General features: G+C 38.8%; 2 protein-coding genes across 46 annotated transcripts in view; one reads left to right on the top strand and one right to left on the bottom strand.

Annotated features, from left to right (window-relative positions):
• The window catches only part of LOC136252554 (serine/threonine-protein kinase ATR-like), a 151722-nt gene extending 148144 nt beyond the window's left edge, over positions 1 to 3578 (bottom strand). For 21 of the 29 annotated variants that reach the window (XM_066045129.1, XM_066045153.1, XM_066045138.1 and 18 more), the window contains exons 1-3: positions 3434 to 3577; positions 3101 to 3181; positions 2811 to 2904 (exon numbers count right to left, since the gene is read on the bottom strand). The gene's annotated coding sequence lies outside the window, so the exon portion shown is untranslated. Of the gene's footprint in view, positions 1 to 2801; positions 2905 to 3100; positions 3182 to 3433 lie in introns of all 29 variants that reach the window. The other 8 variants (XM_066045074.1, XM_066045073.1, XM_066045249.1 and 5 more) reach the window with 7 other exon arrangements.
• LOC136252779 (uncharacterized) overlaps positions 1 to 15362 on the top strand; it is a 151293-nt gene extending 135931 nt beyond the window's left edge. For 2 of the 17 annotated variants that reach the window (XR_010699797.1, XR_010699798.1), the window contains 9 exons: positions 8126 to 8310; positions 8388 to 8495; positions 9764 to 10022; positions 13141 to 13260; positions 13319 to 13438; positions 13786 to 13837; positions 14079 to 14244; positions 14585 to 14942; positions 15070 to 15362. Coding sequence is in view for 11 of the 17 variants with exons in the window: in XM_066045390.1 (XP_065901462.1) it covers positions 8423 to 8461; positions 9273 to 9347; positions 9764 to 9875; positions 9928 to 10022; positions 13141 to 13167 (348 nt within the window). In the remaining 6 variants the exon portion in view is untranslated. Of the gene's footprint in view, positions 1 to 3989; positions 4267 to 4299; positions 5836 to 6274; positions 6384 to 6436; positions 6545 to 8125; positions 8320 to 8387; positions 8496 to 9272; positions 9348 to 9763; positions 10023 to 13072; positions 13261 to 13313; positions 13439 to 13785; positions 13838 to 14078; positions 14245 to 14584; positions 14943 to 15069 lie in introns of those variants that run through there. The other 15 variants (XM_066045355.1, XM_066045367.1, XM_066045383.1 and 12 more) reach the window with 15 other exon arrangements.
• The last annotated feature ends 94 nt before the right edge of the window (positions 15363 to 15456 follow it).

Genomic DNA, 15456 nt, shown 5'->3' with positions numbered 1-15456 from the left:
CAAGAGCTATTTGAAAATTTTTTTTTTTTTTAAATGAAGTTAACTCATGTGTTAACAAATTTCTCAAGTTACCTGTTTGTGTATCATTTTATCACTGACAGCTCAAGGTGTAGATTCATGGTAACTAGTTGTGATGGCTTCCCTACATTTGTAACAGAAATTGATCATATTTTGAAGCATAATGGCCACTTTACTTTTCGGTAAATGATAGGTGGGACACACTTTCACAGTCACACATAAACATCAAGTAAGGCATAATTCATATTTCTTGAAGTGGTATGTACTGGTTCAACAGTCATAAATACAGTGTGTTACTAAAAGTCAACATGCAAGTACAGTGTACAAATATTAAAAATCTTTAAATTCTTACTGTTTTCTTGTACTTGTACATACAGGCATTAAAGAGAAAAAGATGAGCAAATATATTATAGTTATGTACACACATGTCTAACTGGTACACACATGTCTAACTAGTACACACATGTCTAACTGGTACACACATGTCTAACTGGTACACACATGTCTAACTAGTACACACATGTCTAACTAGTACACACATGTCTAACTGGTACACATGTCTAACTGGTACACACATGCCTAACTGGTACACACATGTCTAACTGGTACACACATGTCTAACTGGTACACACATGTCTAACTGGTACACACATGTCTAACTGGTACACACGTGTCTAACTGGTACACACTTGTCTAACTGGTACACACATGTCTAACTGGTACACACATGTCTAACTGGTACACACCTGTCTAACTGGTACACACTTGTCTAACTGGTACACACATGTCTAACTGGTACACACCTGTCTAACTGGTACACACCTGTCTAACTGGTACACACATGTCTAACTGGTACACACATGTCTAACTAGTACACACATGTCTAACTGGTACACACAAGTCTAACTGGTACACACCTGTCTAACTGGTACACACCTGTCTAACTGGTACACACATGTCTAACTGGTACACACATGTCTAACTGGTACACACATGTCTAACTAGTACACACATGTCTAACTGGTACACACAAGTCTAACTGGTACACACATGTCTAACTGGTACACACAAGTCTAACTGGTACACACAAGTCTAACTGGTACACACATGTCTAACTGGTACACACATGTCTAACTGGTACACACCTGTCTAACTGGTACACACCTGTCTAACTGGTACACACATGTCTAACTGGTACACACATGTCTAACTGGTACACACATGTCTAACTAGTACACACATGTCTAACTGGTACACACAAGTCTAACTGGTACACACATGTCTAACTGGTACACACATGTCTAACTAGTACACACATGTCTAACTGGTACACACAAGTCTAACTGGTACACACATGTCTAACTGGTACACACATGTCTAACTAGTACACACATGTCTAACTGGTACACACATGTCTAACTGGTACACACATGTCTAACTGGTACACACATGTCTAACTGGTACACACAAGTCTAACTGGTACACACCTGTCTAACTGGTACACACATGTCTAACTGGTACACACATGTCTAACTGGTACACACATGTCTAACTGGTACACACATGTCTAACTAGTACACACATGTCTAACTGGTACACACAAGTCTAACTGGTACACACAAGTCTAACTGGTACACACATGTCTAACTGGTACACACATGTCTAACTGGTACACACCTGTCTAACTGGTACACACCTGTCTAACTGGTACACACATGTCTAACTGGTACACACATGTCTAACTGGTACACACATGTCTAACTAGTACACACGTGTCTAACTGGTACACACAAGTCTAACTGGTACACACATGTCTAACTGGTACACACAAGTCTAACTGGTACACACATGTCTAACTAGTACACACATGTCTAACTGGTACACACAAGTCTAACTGGTACACACATGTCTAACTGGTACACACATGTCTAACTGGTACACACATGTCTAACTGGTACACACATGTCTAACTGGTACACACATGTCTAACTGGTACACACATGTCTAACTGGTACACACATGTCTAACTAGTACACACATGTCTAACTGGTACACACAAGTCTAACTGGTACACACATGTCTAACTGGTACACACAAGTCTAACTGGTACACACATGTCTAACTAGTACACACATGTCTAACTGGTACACACAAGTCTAACTGGTACACACATGTCTAACTGGTACACACATGTCTAACTGGTACACACATGTCTAACTGGTACACACATGTCTAACTGGTACACACATGTCTAACTGGTACACACCTGTCTAACTGGTACACACATGTCTAACTGGTACACACATGTCTAACTGGTACACACATGTCTAACTGGTACACACCTGTCTAACTGGTACACACCTGTCTAACTGGTACACACATGTCTAACTGGTACACACAAGTCTAACTGGTACACACATGTCTAACTGGTACACACAAGTCTAACTGGTACACACATGTCTAACTGGTACACACGTGTCTAACTGGTACACACATATAGGAGGAATAAAACTAACCCACTAATACATTTTACTAAGATAAGAACATGTAATCAAACTCTGTTGAATTTTTATTACAGCATGTGGTGGAAATGGGAATCAAGGAGTTAGCATTGCTGGGCCTGTAGTACAACACAGTAGAGGCTGAATACAAGCATTGTAGGAGCAGCACTCTGTGAACTATACTGAAGGCACTTTTGGACTTGGTCATATCTAACTAATAATGCCAAGACACCCTGAAGGTAGTGTGAGGATGGTTTTAGGATCACAAAACAATACACTTACAGTACTTACATATCAAAGCACTTCATAGAGACAGCACATAATGTCCACAGAGCTAGATGTTCCAGTGCCTTCATGTGTTGCTGCTGTTAACATCATTATCATCCTACAGTAATGGAGTAGGAATGTATCAAACCCCTGGGACTACCTGGTGTTTAACTGGGAAGAATAACTACTGTAAAATAGCACACTTTTGAGAAATAGAATTGGGACAGGCTAATAGTGTCCTAATTCTCAGTTTACTATATGTAACTAAGGGATAATTTGGGACTTGCTAAGATTTTCACAACACATACCCTCACCTTACAGTGTAACATCATATCATTGTCTTCCTTTAGGGATACAGACTTCACTACTGCCAAACATTCTCTGTGGGACACTACCTGTGTAGTAAGGGAGAGAAGTGTACACATAGCAATGGCTGTTTAAAGCATAATCAGGCTTATGTACATCCATCATTCAAGTTGTAGGAATCAACACAGAGGTGAATTTGTGCCGATTGGCCAAGTAACACGTGAGCTGACAGCTGGCCTAAACTGGATGGAACAGAAACGAAACTGCCACTCGAGCTGCCACTTGTCATTTAACAGAAGGAGCACCAACACGTGATACATTAACACATATACGTAACTCACTTCATCTACATCACGTTGACGATTACGTTGTTCTTTGCCAGTTAGTAGCGCGCATTAGTTAGAGTATAATTCCATCTAATGCTTCCTCACAAATAAGACAACTCACGTGAGCCGGTCAGCTGCAGACAGTGAAATCCGAATGAAACTAAATGTGTCATTATGCACCTATCAATGTTAAGCCCCACCCCCCCCAGTACGGGGAGGGTGGGGATATAGTGGGGATTTGATCAAGTGGAAAGTCAAATTCCCCAACCTGGGGGTGAATTATCAGGTCAAATCCCCACATAGTCCCACCCTATGAGGTGGGGATAGGAAGGGGATTTGACAACCAACGTGTTGTAAAAACAGAAGCCACAGTGACAAAGGTACACGAGGTGCGGCGGTTTTATCACGTGTTCTCTCGCACTTCACGTATAAAACTACTGTAAAGGATCTATGCTACTATAGAGCGCTTGTTCAAATTCCCCACCCCTGGGGGCAAAATTTAAGTTCAAATCCCCTCCTAACGCCCCACATAGCCCGTACTGGGTGGGGTGGGGCTTGACATTGATAGGTGCATTATGTACAAGAAACAACGTAAGCGTGTAGTCTATAATGTAGCTTTGTGTTTAGTCTCGCTGTAGCCAGACTACTGTTCTTTTTTTTTTATTGAGTCCGGAAGAAAAAAGCGTCCTTTTAATGTTCTGGCTGCGCGAGACTACTGCCTGTCTCCCACCTCACGTCCTCTTAACCTAGTATGACCTTTTGACCTGATTAAAGTGAACATTCCAACCTCTGAGGTGGAGGACAAGTTATTATCTATGATTTAACCAGTTCATGTGGACACTCTGAAAGTGAGGATAAATGAACATGTGTAATGTAAACAGTTAAGTTATCCTTAGCACTTAAAACTGATTTGGATACCTTGCCAGATAATCAAGACATTATTTCCCAAAGTGTTCCAAGGGGGTGTCACATCTGCACATGCTGCAGGTAGAAGTGCGACTGTGGTCACAGTCTTGACCAGGGAAAATTTTACTTTGACCCTTGACTTACAGGGTTTATCATCTTTGACCTGTGCCTTGAGTGTTTCTAGTCAAACTTTTGACCTCTGTTTATTTCTCTATTTTTCAATACGCACCTGTACTTGTAACCTAGTATAGTATTTTCTTGGTGCGTGCTACCAATAGCTGGGAGAGATAAATCATTACAATCACGGTGAAATGCCTGCTGGATTATGATTATATTATATTGGAAAGACAGCAATGTGCTGATATACATCCAATAATATAAATTGACTTATAAATGTTGGTCCAGGAGTTTGTCATAACTAAATGGTGGCAACTCATTCCATTCTTTAACAGTTCTGTAAAAAAAGCATTCTTGATAATGTTGGGTGTGTGATGGTGGTAATATAGAATGTAGCTTTCAAACATCTTGTAGATCCTTACTTCTTGTGAGTTACATATAATTTTGTGAACTTGATAATAGCTATGTATAGTTTCCGATTGTGGGTTTCGAACTTTCCGTCTTGACCCACTGTAAAACCTATTTCGTGGTCTTGATCGTTGACTTAGAGTTGCTGGTTTTGTCGCAAGTGCTGGCTATATGGCAAGCAAAAGAGTTGAGAAGAGTGGACGAGAGACAAAATAACACTAGGTGGAACCAAATCATGAGACTACATTCTTCATATGACTAGCAGTATATTAACCTACTTAAAGAAACTTCCTTAGTTTGAATTTAATATCCCTGACAGCTAGATGCCGCCGGAAAAGCTATGTGATTTCGATCTGAAAGAAAAAAGTGTATCACAAGTTGTAAATTTAGCATTTCAGAGTTCCTTCCCACTTGGCACAATTGAGCTGGATTTGCCATTATCAAACAGTACTACCATACTGTTTAAGTAGGGTTTGCATCAAAAGTGACGCGCGCCGCCAAAAATACCGCCTTTAAAAACCAGCTTAGAAACTTCTTATGCGACGAAAATCAATATTAGTCCATCTAACATCAAATGTAGCATTAAAAAACAAGAAAACACTTACTGGTGGCCGGATATAGAATTTTTAAAAATTGTCAAAACTCGAAATTTCGTCTCGCTCACTCACTCACTCATTATAGTTGACTCACTGTCAGCACATTGTACACAAACCAACTGAATCTCTGAATCGTTTGTGAAGAACTCTGTATAGATGTACAGACAGAGCTAAATCAACAGCTTATTTAACTCTTGTTAGGATTTGTCTTGAATATTGTAATGTTGTATGGACTCTCTACACTGCTAAAAACATTAACTTGATAGAGTCAGTACAATGTAGAGCTGCAAGGTGGATAAAAAAGTTATTTTGACCCGTTAATTTTTCAGTGGACTAAATCCAATGATGAATGTTTGAGGGAGCTTGAATGGACATCTTTGGAGCAGAGATGTAATTATGCTTGTGTTACAATGTTATATACGCTATTTTAAATAAATTTACTTCAATCAAATTTTCTGATTATTTTCAAATAAATGATCTTCCAACCCGGTCTCACTCTTTGACAATTCATTGTTTACCCTCCTCTATCAATGCTTTCCGCCATTGATTTTTGTCAATTCCATATTTATGTGGAATTTGATCCCTTTTGATGTGTTGACAACTTCTGTTGATCATTTTAAGCTAAAACTGAAACGTTTTTTGTTTTTAAATTCTAATTAATTTTCTGTAACTTTAGTCTTATTGTTTGTGTGTTTGTTTTTGTAGCTGTTTGTTTGGTGTAGTTGTGTGTAATTGTTGTGGGGAAGCACCTTGTACAGGCTTATGCCTTTTGTGTGACCCCTGTCATTGACAAAAATTGGTAATAAATAAATAAATCTGTGTTGTACAGGATTTAAGCCTGGACAAAGGAAAGTGTCAATAGAAATGACAAGAAGAATATTAAGGTTGTCCAGCTAGCAGGATCTGTGGTGGAGATTTCAGTCTATCATCACAGAGAGGTACTATACCAGTACCCCCAATTATCATTGGTTAATTTGTTGACCTCATTTAGATGGAGATCATCATCAACTTGGCACAGAACTATGTTACTAGTAAATTTGTTGTGACTGATTGGCCAATTTTGTACCAGGTTGAAAGGATTGTACCAGACCAGTCCCAGGTAACCACACAGTGTTTACATACAAGTAGTGTATGTACCATGAAGCCACCTTGCAACTTTCAGGCTACATACTGTATCTTATAAACCCTGGCTGATTTTACATGTACCATGACCTTTATGTGGGAATAGTATTGTTTATAAAAACTCGAGCCAAAATCGATTGTGAGAGTTTATTATTGCTCACACAATGACTTTGTCAGAGAATGAAATGAGAGGGGGGTTACTATTCAGTGGACTGGACTACTGGACTGGAACACTGGACTGGACTACTGGACTGACATATTTTTGGTTTTTGCACATTCTATGGTTGGATTTACGGAGTCTTGCTAGTAAGTACCCTTAGGGCACCTGCAGCCTACTTCTAAATGCTGAAGACGAACAACGGAATATGCGAAAACTGTCTGTTATCTCAATAATTTCGCTACTGTTCATTATGCCACTATACAACACTTATTTCTTACCCTGGTGTGTAGTAATGCTGCAGGTAGTGCAGGGAATTGATTGTGACAGCAATAGTTAATCAGCAATCAACTAGCCGCTAAATGGTATCCTTCGAGTTATATCCTTAGAGCAAGCTTGAGGAGCAAGCAAGCTAGTCTCGCTGCCAGACTTCTGTCTCAGTGCAGGGGCTTATCTATTAAAGATTATAAGTGCCCATACTGAAAAATCTCTAATTAGTAAGCCCCTGCACTGAACTAGAGGTCTGGCCATGCTGGCGAGACTAGCTTGCTCAAAGGATATCTTGAAAGTTATTGTCTACTGGCTAGTTGATTGCTGGTTAACTATTGCTGTCACATTCAATTACTACACACCAGGGTAAGGAATAAGTGTTGTATAGTGGCATAATAAACAGTAGCGAAATTATTAAGAGACAGTTTTCGCATATTCCACTGTTCGTCTTCAGCATTTAGAAGTGGGCTGCAGGTACCCTAAGGGTGCTTACTAGCAAGATTCCGTAAATCCAACCATAGAATGTGCAAAAACCAAAAATATGTCAGTCCAGTGTTCCAGTCCAGTGTTCCAGTCCAGTAGTCCAGTCCACTGAATAGTAACCCCCAAATGAGAGAGGTTGAAGAGGTTGGCTTCCACAAGAAGTTTAAACTTGAGAGCTACTTGAGTACTTCCAACATGATAAAGAATTAAGGAACAACTTGTGCTTTATACTAGATGTGGTTTGATGTGTTTTAAACAATACTCTCGGCCTACTGAGATTTTATTACTGTGTATTTACCAAGTGTGTTTGGAGCATTACCACAAACACAAAGAATAGCTGGAGAGGAAACTCACTGCTGAATCTAGTAAAGCTACCTATCAGGTTCAGAGACAATAGTGGTAACCTTAGTTGTTGTCATGTTGGTGACTTGTCTGTATACTGGGGTAACTACAAGTAAACAACTCACAATGGGACCTGTTATGATAGACATTGTAAAATGAGGGTAGACATTTAGTCATATGGTTTCCCTTTAGTAAAAATCAAATACTTCATTCATGTACACACAGGATGTATATAGCAAGACTCTTATTGTTTGGTGCTTTATCAGGTGATACTTTATATAATCTGTTGCTTTACTTCCATGCCAGCCAAGAAGAAAATGAAAGAAGTGTTGACTTTGTTAAAGGAGTGTGGCTACCTATGAAAGCAATGGCCATAAAGGATAAGCCAGAATCTAAGGATGAAGGATGTGTTATTGTCACAAAAAGCAAACACTTTACCAAGTGCTGATGATGAGGTGATCCAGCCTGTTGTGGATGAATTCCAGGAGAAGGTGAAGAAAGTCAGGACTGTGAAGAAGGATGAAGTCAATGAAAAGTATTTACTACACACTTCTATGTTATATTTTAGGTGCTAAGGGAAAAGCTGGAGCTAAAAGAAAGAAGATGGTTGATGACACTGACGGTGATGACACAGAGGAGAAGGTGAGTCCACTCAGTCCACCAAAGAAGTCCAAAGGTGTGTGTTATGTGTGCGTATGTATGTGTATGTGCTTGTATGTGTAGTGTAATGTGTGTTTCTGCATGGGCGTTACTGTATATGTGCATGTGTGTGTACCCTTATAAAAATTATTGCCTGTTACCAGCCTTCTGCAAGCCTGTCAATGTTATATATGTCACTGGCCTGTCACAGTACTGTATTGTAGATTATGCTGTTGTACCATTCCTGGGGCAGGCCTGCTGCAGGATGGTAATAATATTGTAGCAGTTATGTAATTTCAGTTTACAGGCCTATCATAGTCATGGACTAGTGCAAAACAATTTTGTACAACAGGCCTAGAACATACATGTAATTTGTTGCTATGGTCACCATTGTTGCTACCGGTTACTGTATTGTTTAGTTACCAGCTAGCTCACGTAGTATTATTTCCAAATTCCCTATGCTATAGAGAGCAGTTACACACACATCGTACTGACTAACTTGCCACTCCACCTTCCTATTATATTAAAGGTTTTATTTTGTATTTATAACCTTACTAACAAGTAAACTTTTCATTGTGGGATTCAAAATGCAGCAGCATTTGCAGGCCTGTATAATATTTTATATCTGTTGAAAGGTTTTCATATTGGTTAGACCACAGCAAGTTGAAATACTCTAATTTCATTGGCTACTTACAGGTATCTAAATCCTGTAGATCCCTTGTTTATGTCTTAATAGATCTCTGTCTCTGGGGTGATACAAAACACAGCACTTACAGCAACTTAACTGTATAGTAAGTGTCATTACAAGTTACAGGGACTTGTTCTACTCACGAACTCTACACTTCTCGTGTTACAATCAGCTGGGAAGGTACTACAAGTAGCAGCGAAGGTACATGAATGAGCTGTGGTCTAAGTTAGCTAGACATCAAAACACAGCGTTCTACAGAATTTACAAATCCTCAGGCCCTGTAGTAACACCCTTGCTTTGCTTGTGCACCACAACACAGGACCTTTCAGGTTTCTAAATTCCATAGAACCCTGTTTCAATGTCTAACTATTACGTAAACACTCTTTTCCTATAAAGTTGCAGTAACTTTATACATTAACTTTGTTTTTCTCTATAATTCCATGTACTGCTATGTCAAAGGTAGTGTAGCACATCAGAAGGTTGCAAAAAAAAAAAAAAAGCATCTGGTCATCTGGTCAATTTTGGGGAGTTGGTAGGACCAGAAACGTACAAATAATGTTGCATGGCTTTATGAATGATAACATGTTTGATTGAAATGTTTTATTCATTTACTTTAGCCCAAGAAGATGAAAAAGGAAGAACACAGCAGTGATAGTGGTAACATGGAAACTGAGCCACTTGTTCTCAGGACTTCCCTAAATTGTACCAATAAGCACCAACTGAGTGATGGTGAGAATGATATTAGAGAGTGAAGAGGAGTGGATGTCTGTAAAATTTTCAGCAAAGCTTGACAGCAAGGCCACCAAAGAAACTAAAGAACAAGTACTGATAATAAAGACAATACCAAGAACCACCATAGGAAGTACTGAGCCTACGGTAAGTCAGTAAAGGACTAGTGATGACTAATTGTACATGTAAACAATCATTTTGGATACACTGTTGTTCAGCTTACCACACTTACCAATGTATCATGTGATCTGTTAGCTGTTGGTTATCTCAACTGTGTTTTCCTTTATGCAGGCTACAGAGGGCAGGTATAATTGGTATTAGTATTTGGCCCGATTGCACACATGTGGTTTCATAGTTGTTGCATGTAAACACTTGCATGTATGCTATCGCATGTGTGCAACTTGTGAGCAGTTTGGAAACAGCGATTGCATGCGTGCAGCTTACAAACCTTTGCGCTTTATTTCATATTGCTTAACGTATTTAAAATTACTCTCAATTCTGATATAGAAGAAATACATGTAGTTACAAACCACCAAAGTCAGTTACTGTATTATTATTATTAGCCACACTACAGTCTATTCTTTACTGGTACACATTATCACTTCACACTGTTGCACTTTTGCTGAGCTTGATTTCTAGTTCTATACTTTCCTTCTAGAATGTTTTCAATGGTAAGCCTAGAGACTTCAAATCACTCCCATGCCTTGTTACAGAGAAACCATATTCATGTGTAGCAGCAGTTCTTTTACTGATTTTCAGCAATGTTCAGTAATATTTCTTCACCTGTTGCCTCCACCTGTGACCCGTAGCAAGTCGCCAAACTCAGCTGTACTTGTAATGTCATGTACTACCACCACCAGTAGTTGTAGAATGCCACATCCCACTAATAAAGGCTAAAATTGTAGCGTAGCAGAAGTGGTTGAAGCCAGAGGAGGTACGACACGAATTAAGCGCTATTGAAAAGAATTCGCAGTGATTGCATTCTTCAAATAATTAAATCACGGAAAATCAATCCATAGACAAGATTTGATGAACTGCAAAGCTACTGAGACACCTGTGCAGTTGATTTTCACTGGTTTTTTCCTCCCAACTTGCTGCTTGGCTTTATTTCGTATGGTTAGTTATTCATCACGTGACGGTTCTCCAATAGGCTGTGTATATTGAAACTGAACCACTGGGCTTGAATGGGGTAGACTGCACCGTTGGATTAAGCATAAGAAAAGAGTTCGATTGGCACGTATTTTTCGTTGATAACTCCATGAAATAGCTTCCCTGTACAAAACATATGTGCTCACTTGTGCATGTTGTACCTCCTCTGGGTTGAAGCTGTCTTGTTTTCTTGCCAACATCCAACAGATTTTCAAAAGCAACAGTTTTGGTGCAATTTTTGAATTACAAGTTGAACTTGATCTGATTGGTAGTTTCATATTGTATATATATGCATGTATGCAGAAGGCCACAAACTGTATGTGTGCAGTTTGTAAACAAATAAAACAGTAACTACTACTTTCATATCTGTACACATGCAAATAACCAGCAAACAACAACACAATGCTGTTATATGAGAGCAAACTGCACACATGCAATAAAGCAGCAAAATAACTTGCTGCTTTGTTGCTGTTAACCTGTATGTGTGTACAATATGTACAAAGTTGTGCTGTTGTTGTGTGGTCAGTTTGCGGTCAATTTAAGAGCACTGCACACGTGCAATTCTAATCTTCACACAAGTTGCACTCAAAATTTTCATAAGGGTTGGGTTCCAATGTGTTCCAGGGGGGGGTTAGGTGTTGTAAGAAACTTCTGGTCTAGTTAACACTTTTATGCAACAAAGTTAGTGTCAGTGTGTAGTGTGTTTAGTAAGCTAGGAGTTGTTAGCACTAAATATTTGTGGAATGTTAACTATGTGGCTTCTGTTTTGACAGGTAAACTTTACTGTATACATGACCTGGCCTTTGTTTATGAAGCCACAACAGTGTTTCAGTTTCCTAGGAGACAGAAAGAACTTGTTTTCTTACAAACTAATACACTGAAAATGAAAAAGAATGACCACTACACTTCTCAGTGTTTGATATTTAGTTGTATTTTTTGTAGTGACCAGATTGATTGTAGAGACACTTATCATATGTGACCGTCTCAGCAAAAACCTGACTTGTTCGCATAATTAAAAAAATCTTTTTATTCACTCAGCAATATCAGCAGTGTTCAAGGAATGGACCACCAAAGTTTCAGCCTTCTGTGGTGTGTAGTTTTGGAATTATAGCGCTAGACAGTAGGAAGAGCAAGATAATCGATTTGTACAGTGACTATGCTGAAAATAAACTACAGGCGCTTACATTTGCAGCCATAACTTCTGTTTGGATTGGTCTACAACATTGCAATTTGGCTTAACACGTTCACCATGGATCAGCACATCAGCGAAGGTAAAGTATTAGCCCTGTAGATACTTGCGCAAATGGATATGAAGGTGGTTTCGTAGAAGAAACGATGACAATCTTGTTTACGTTTACCGCATCGTAAACAAACGCACGTGACACGCATACCGTTGGAGCTAGGGAAACGAAACAAAGATTTTCGAACTCTTCATGAACAGGCGAATAAGATTGTATATAGTTTTAATCGATTTGAGTCTTCCTTCTTCGAGTACTGGCTCGATAAAAACTTGCGTAGTTTTTTTTGTAACATGCGTAATTTTACGAATTATTTTTAAATTTCAATTTTCTCAATACGCATGCTTGTGCGAACAAGTCGGGTTTTTGCTGAGACGGTCACATATTATTGTTTGTTTGTAATGTTGTGTAATGAGTGGAACATGAAGTGGAATAGCAATATCACTTTTCAGTAATTCTTGTGTAGTCACTCAATTGATTGTTATGTATATGACCAGCATCATTCTTTCCTTTGATATAGTATGGGTTCACCAGTCATATATCATGTTTTTAGAAAAGATGTATGGTCCCTTCTCCAAATTATGCCATTTTGCAGTAGCTTCTTGCCAGGTTGGGAAGGCCACACATCACATTTAAATATTTGTGGCCAAAGGGTTGTTGTTCTCTGTTTTTAGCCACAGGTATAGATGATCTCCCTTTTTCATAACTTTTATTTCTACGATCCCTATACCCAAATGTAACTTTCAAAAATTTTCTCTGTAAATTTACATGAAAATTGCATTTTTGTTCTTCCCATCACTATACCCACAGTGTGCTGTCTAACACTCAAATTGATCCTTATCCTTACCTTAATATCATGTCAAATCTGTGTTGTACAGGATTTAAGCCTGGACAAAGGAAAGTGAAGTACACATTTCAAGAGAAATGACAAGAAGAATAATAAGGATGGCCAGCTAGCAGGATCTGTGGCAGAGATTTCAGTCTATCATCACAGAGAGGTACTATACCAGTACCCCCAATTATCATTGGTTAATTTGTTGTCTATGTTTAACAAAGTCTAATGGGGACCATCGTCAACTTGGCACAGAACTATGTTGCTAGCAACAATGTAAATTTGTTGTGACTAATTGGCCAATTTTGTACCAAGTAGAAAGGACTGTACCAGGCCAGTCCCAGGTAACCACACAGTGATTACATACAAGTAGTGTATGTACCATGAAGCCACCTAATTACGATGGCAACTTTCAGGGTACATACTGTATCTTATCTATGGCATACCGTGGCTTTGTTGTACACAGCTTCTAATAGTTCTTGCGCGACACCAAAAACAAGCGAAATCACGTGCATAGGATTTCGACCAATCAAATCGATTTATTTTTTGAACTTCAAACTATAATTACCACACGTGACTTCCGCTTTAAATTTGTCAACGCGCCAGAACTATTAGAACCTGTGTATATATTGTTGGAGATTATTATTGCTCACATGATGAAAGCCATACATCCTGGTTTTGTATCCTACAGGACCAGACGGAAGTGGTTTGCCATCCTATGAGTCGAGAAATGTTAACTTAAGGTGAGAGCTAGTGCTATTGTATATTCACAAGCAGTTTGCCGCATATGTCCACTTTTTGAGATAACTACTCTGTAGCAAAGCCTACCCTTCGGATGTTTAGTAAATGTTGTAAACAGTCTTTAAACAATACAGCAGCTTTAAAATACTTGTGAATACCTTAATTGAACTATTCAGTGATATCTGTAGGACTAGCTCATTTGTGTGTTGTCATGTCTTCACTATACATTCTTTCACCTTACAGACATTATGGTACAAGAACTTTACTGGTACATGGTGTATAGCTGTATCAGTTAACTTTTGGTCCACCACATTGGAGATCAGTGAACTTCCCGTGAGAACATGGACCCAAAGTTACAAGGAGTCAGTGCTGGAGCCAATGTTACTGGGTAGTGACCACCTTTCATAAGGTAATAGCTGTAAGAACACGTAGTGTATATTGTAGTGTATTGTGTACAGTGATTACAAGGAGTACCACACTGACACGACTGTCAAGTTTGTGGTGACTTTGAGTAGAGACAATAGTTGGAATTGTATGTTGGTGACTTGTCTGTTTACTGGGGTAACTACAAGTAAACAACTCACAATGGGACCTGTTGTTATAGACTTTGTAAAATGAGGGTAGACATTTAGTGATATGGTTTCCCTTCAGGATACTTATTCATGTACATATAGCAAGACTCTAATTGTTTGGTGCTTTATCAGGTGATATTTTATATAATCTGTTGCTTTGCTTTCATGCCTATGCAGCCAAGGAGAATAAAAAAGAAAGTGTTTCATAAAGGAGCACGGCTACACACAAAAGCAATGAACTTAAACGATGAAATCAGAGTCGAGGATGAAGGGGAAAGCCAGCATGTGTTATTTGGCACTTTACCAAGTGCTGATGGTGAGGTGATCCAGCCTGTTGTAGATGAATTTCAGGAAAAGGTGAAGGAAGTCAGGACTGTGAAGAAGGATGAAGTCAAGGAAACGTAGTGAGAGTGAAGAGGAGTGGATGTCTGTCAAAGGTTGACAACAAGGCCACCAAGGAAACTAAAGAAGCAAGACTAAGAAAAAAGACAATACCAAGAAGACAACTGCCATCAAAGGAAGTACTAAGCCTAAAGTAAGTCAGTGATGACTAAATGTATAAACAATCATTTGATACACTGTTGTTCACCTTACCAATAATAATGTATGTATCATGTGATCTGTTAGCTGTTGGTTATCTCAATTGTGTTTTCCTTATGCAGGCTAGTGAAGATGAAGATGGTTTTCCAGCTGGTGTTGGTGTCACTACAGCTTCCTCTAAACCGACTGCCAGGGTGTCACGGACTATTAAAGCATACAGTTAGTGATCTTAGACATTATTTTCATTTTCTGACAACGACAATGATTTGGACAGTAGATAAGTTGTATTGTACATAATAATATAATCCTGTATGTACCACTACCAGTAGTGCAGTAAGTTTAAATTGTTTCTATAGTTGACGTAAAGTTTTATTTTACATTGTATGGACAGCCATTAGTACAAACATTCACTTCACACTACAAAAACAGTTGCTGTTCCATGTACAGAAGTTTGGTAAAGGGGATACACCTATAAAATGGTGTACAAAGAACAACATCTGTTTTATCTG

Source organism: Dysidea avara, chromosome 1 (genome assembly GCF_963678975.1).
Source record: "Dysidea avara chromosome 1, odDysAvar1.4, whole genome shotgun sequence".
NCBI classification, from domain to species: domain Eukaryota; kingdom Metazoa; phylum Porifera; class Demospongiae; order Dictyoceratida; family Dysideidae; genus Dysidea; species Dysidea avara.
The sequence above is the reverse complement of the archived record's forward strand: the minus strand, read 5'-3'. Positions and strand labels throughout refer to the sequence as shown.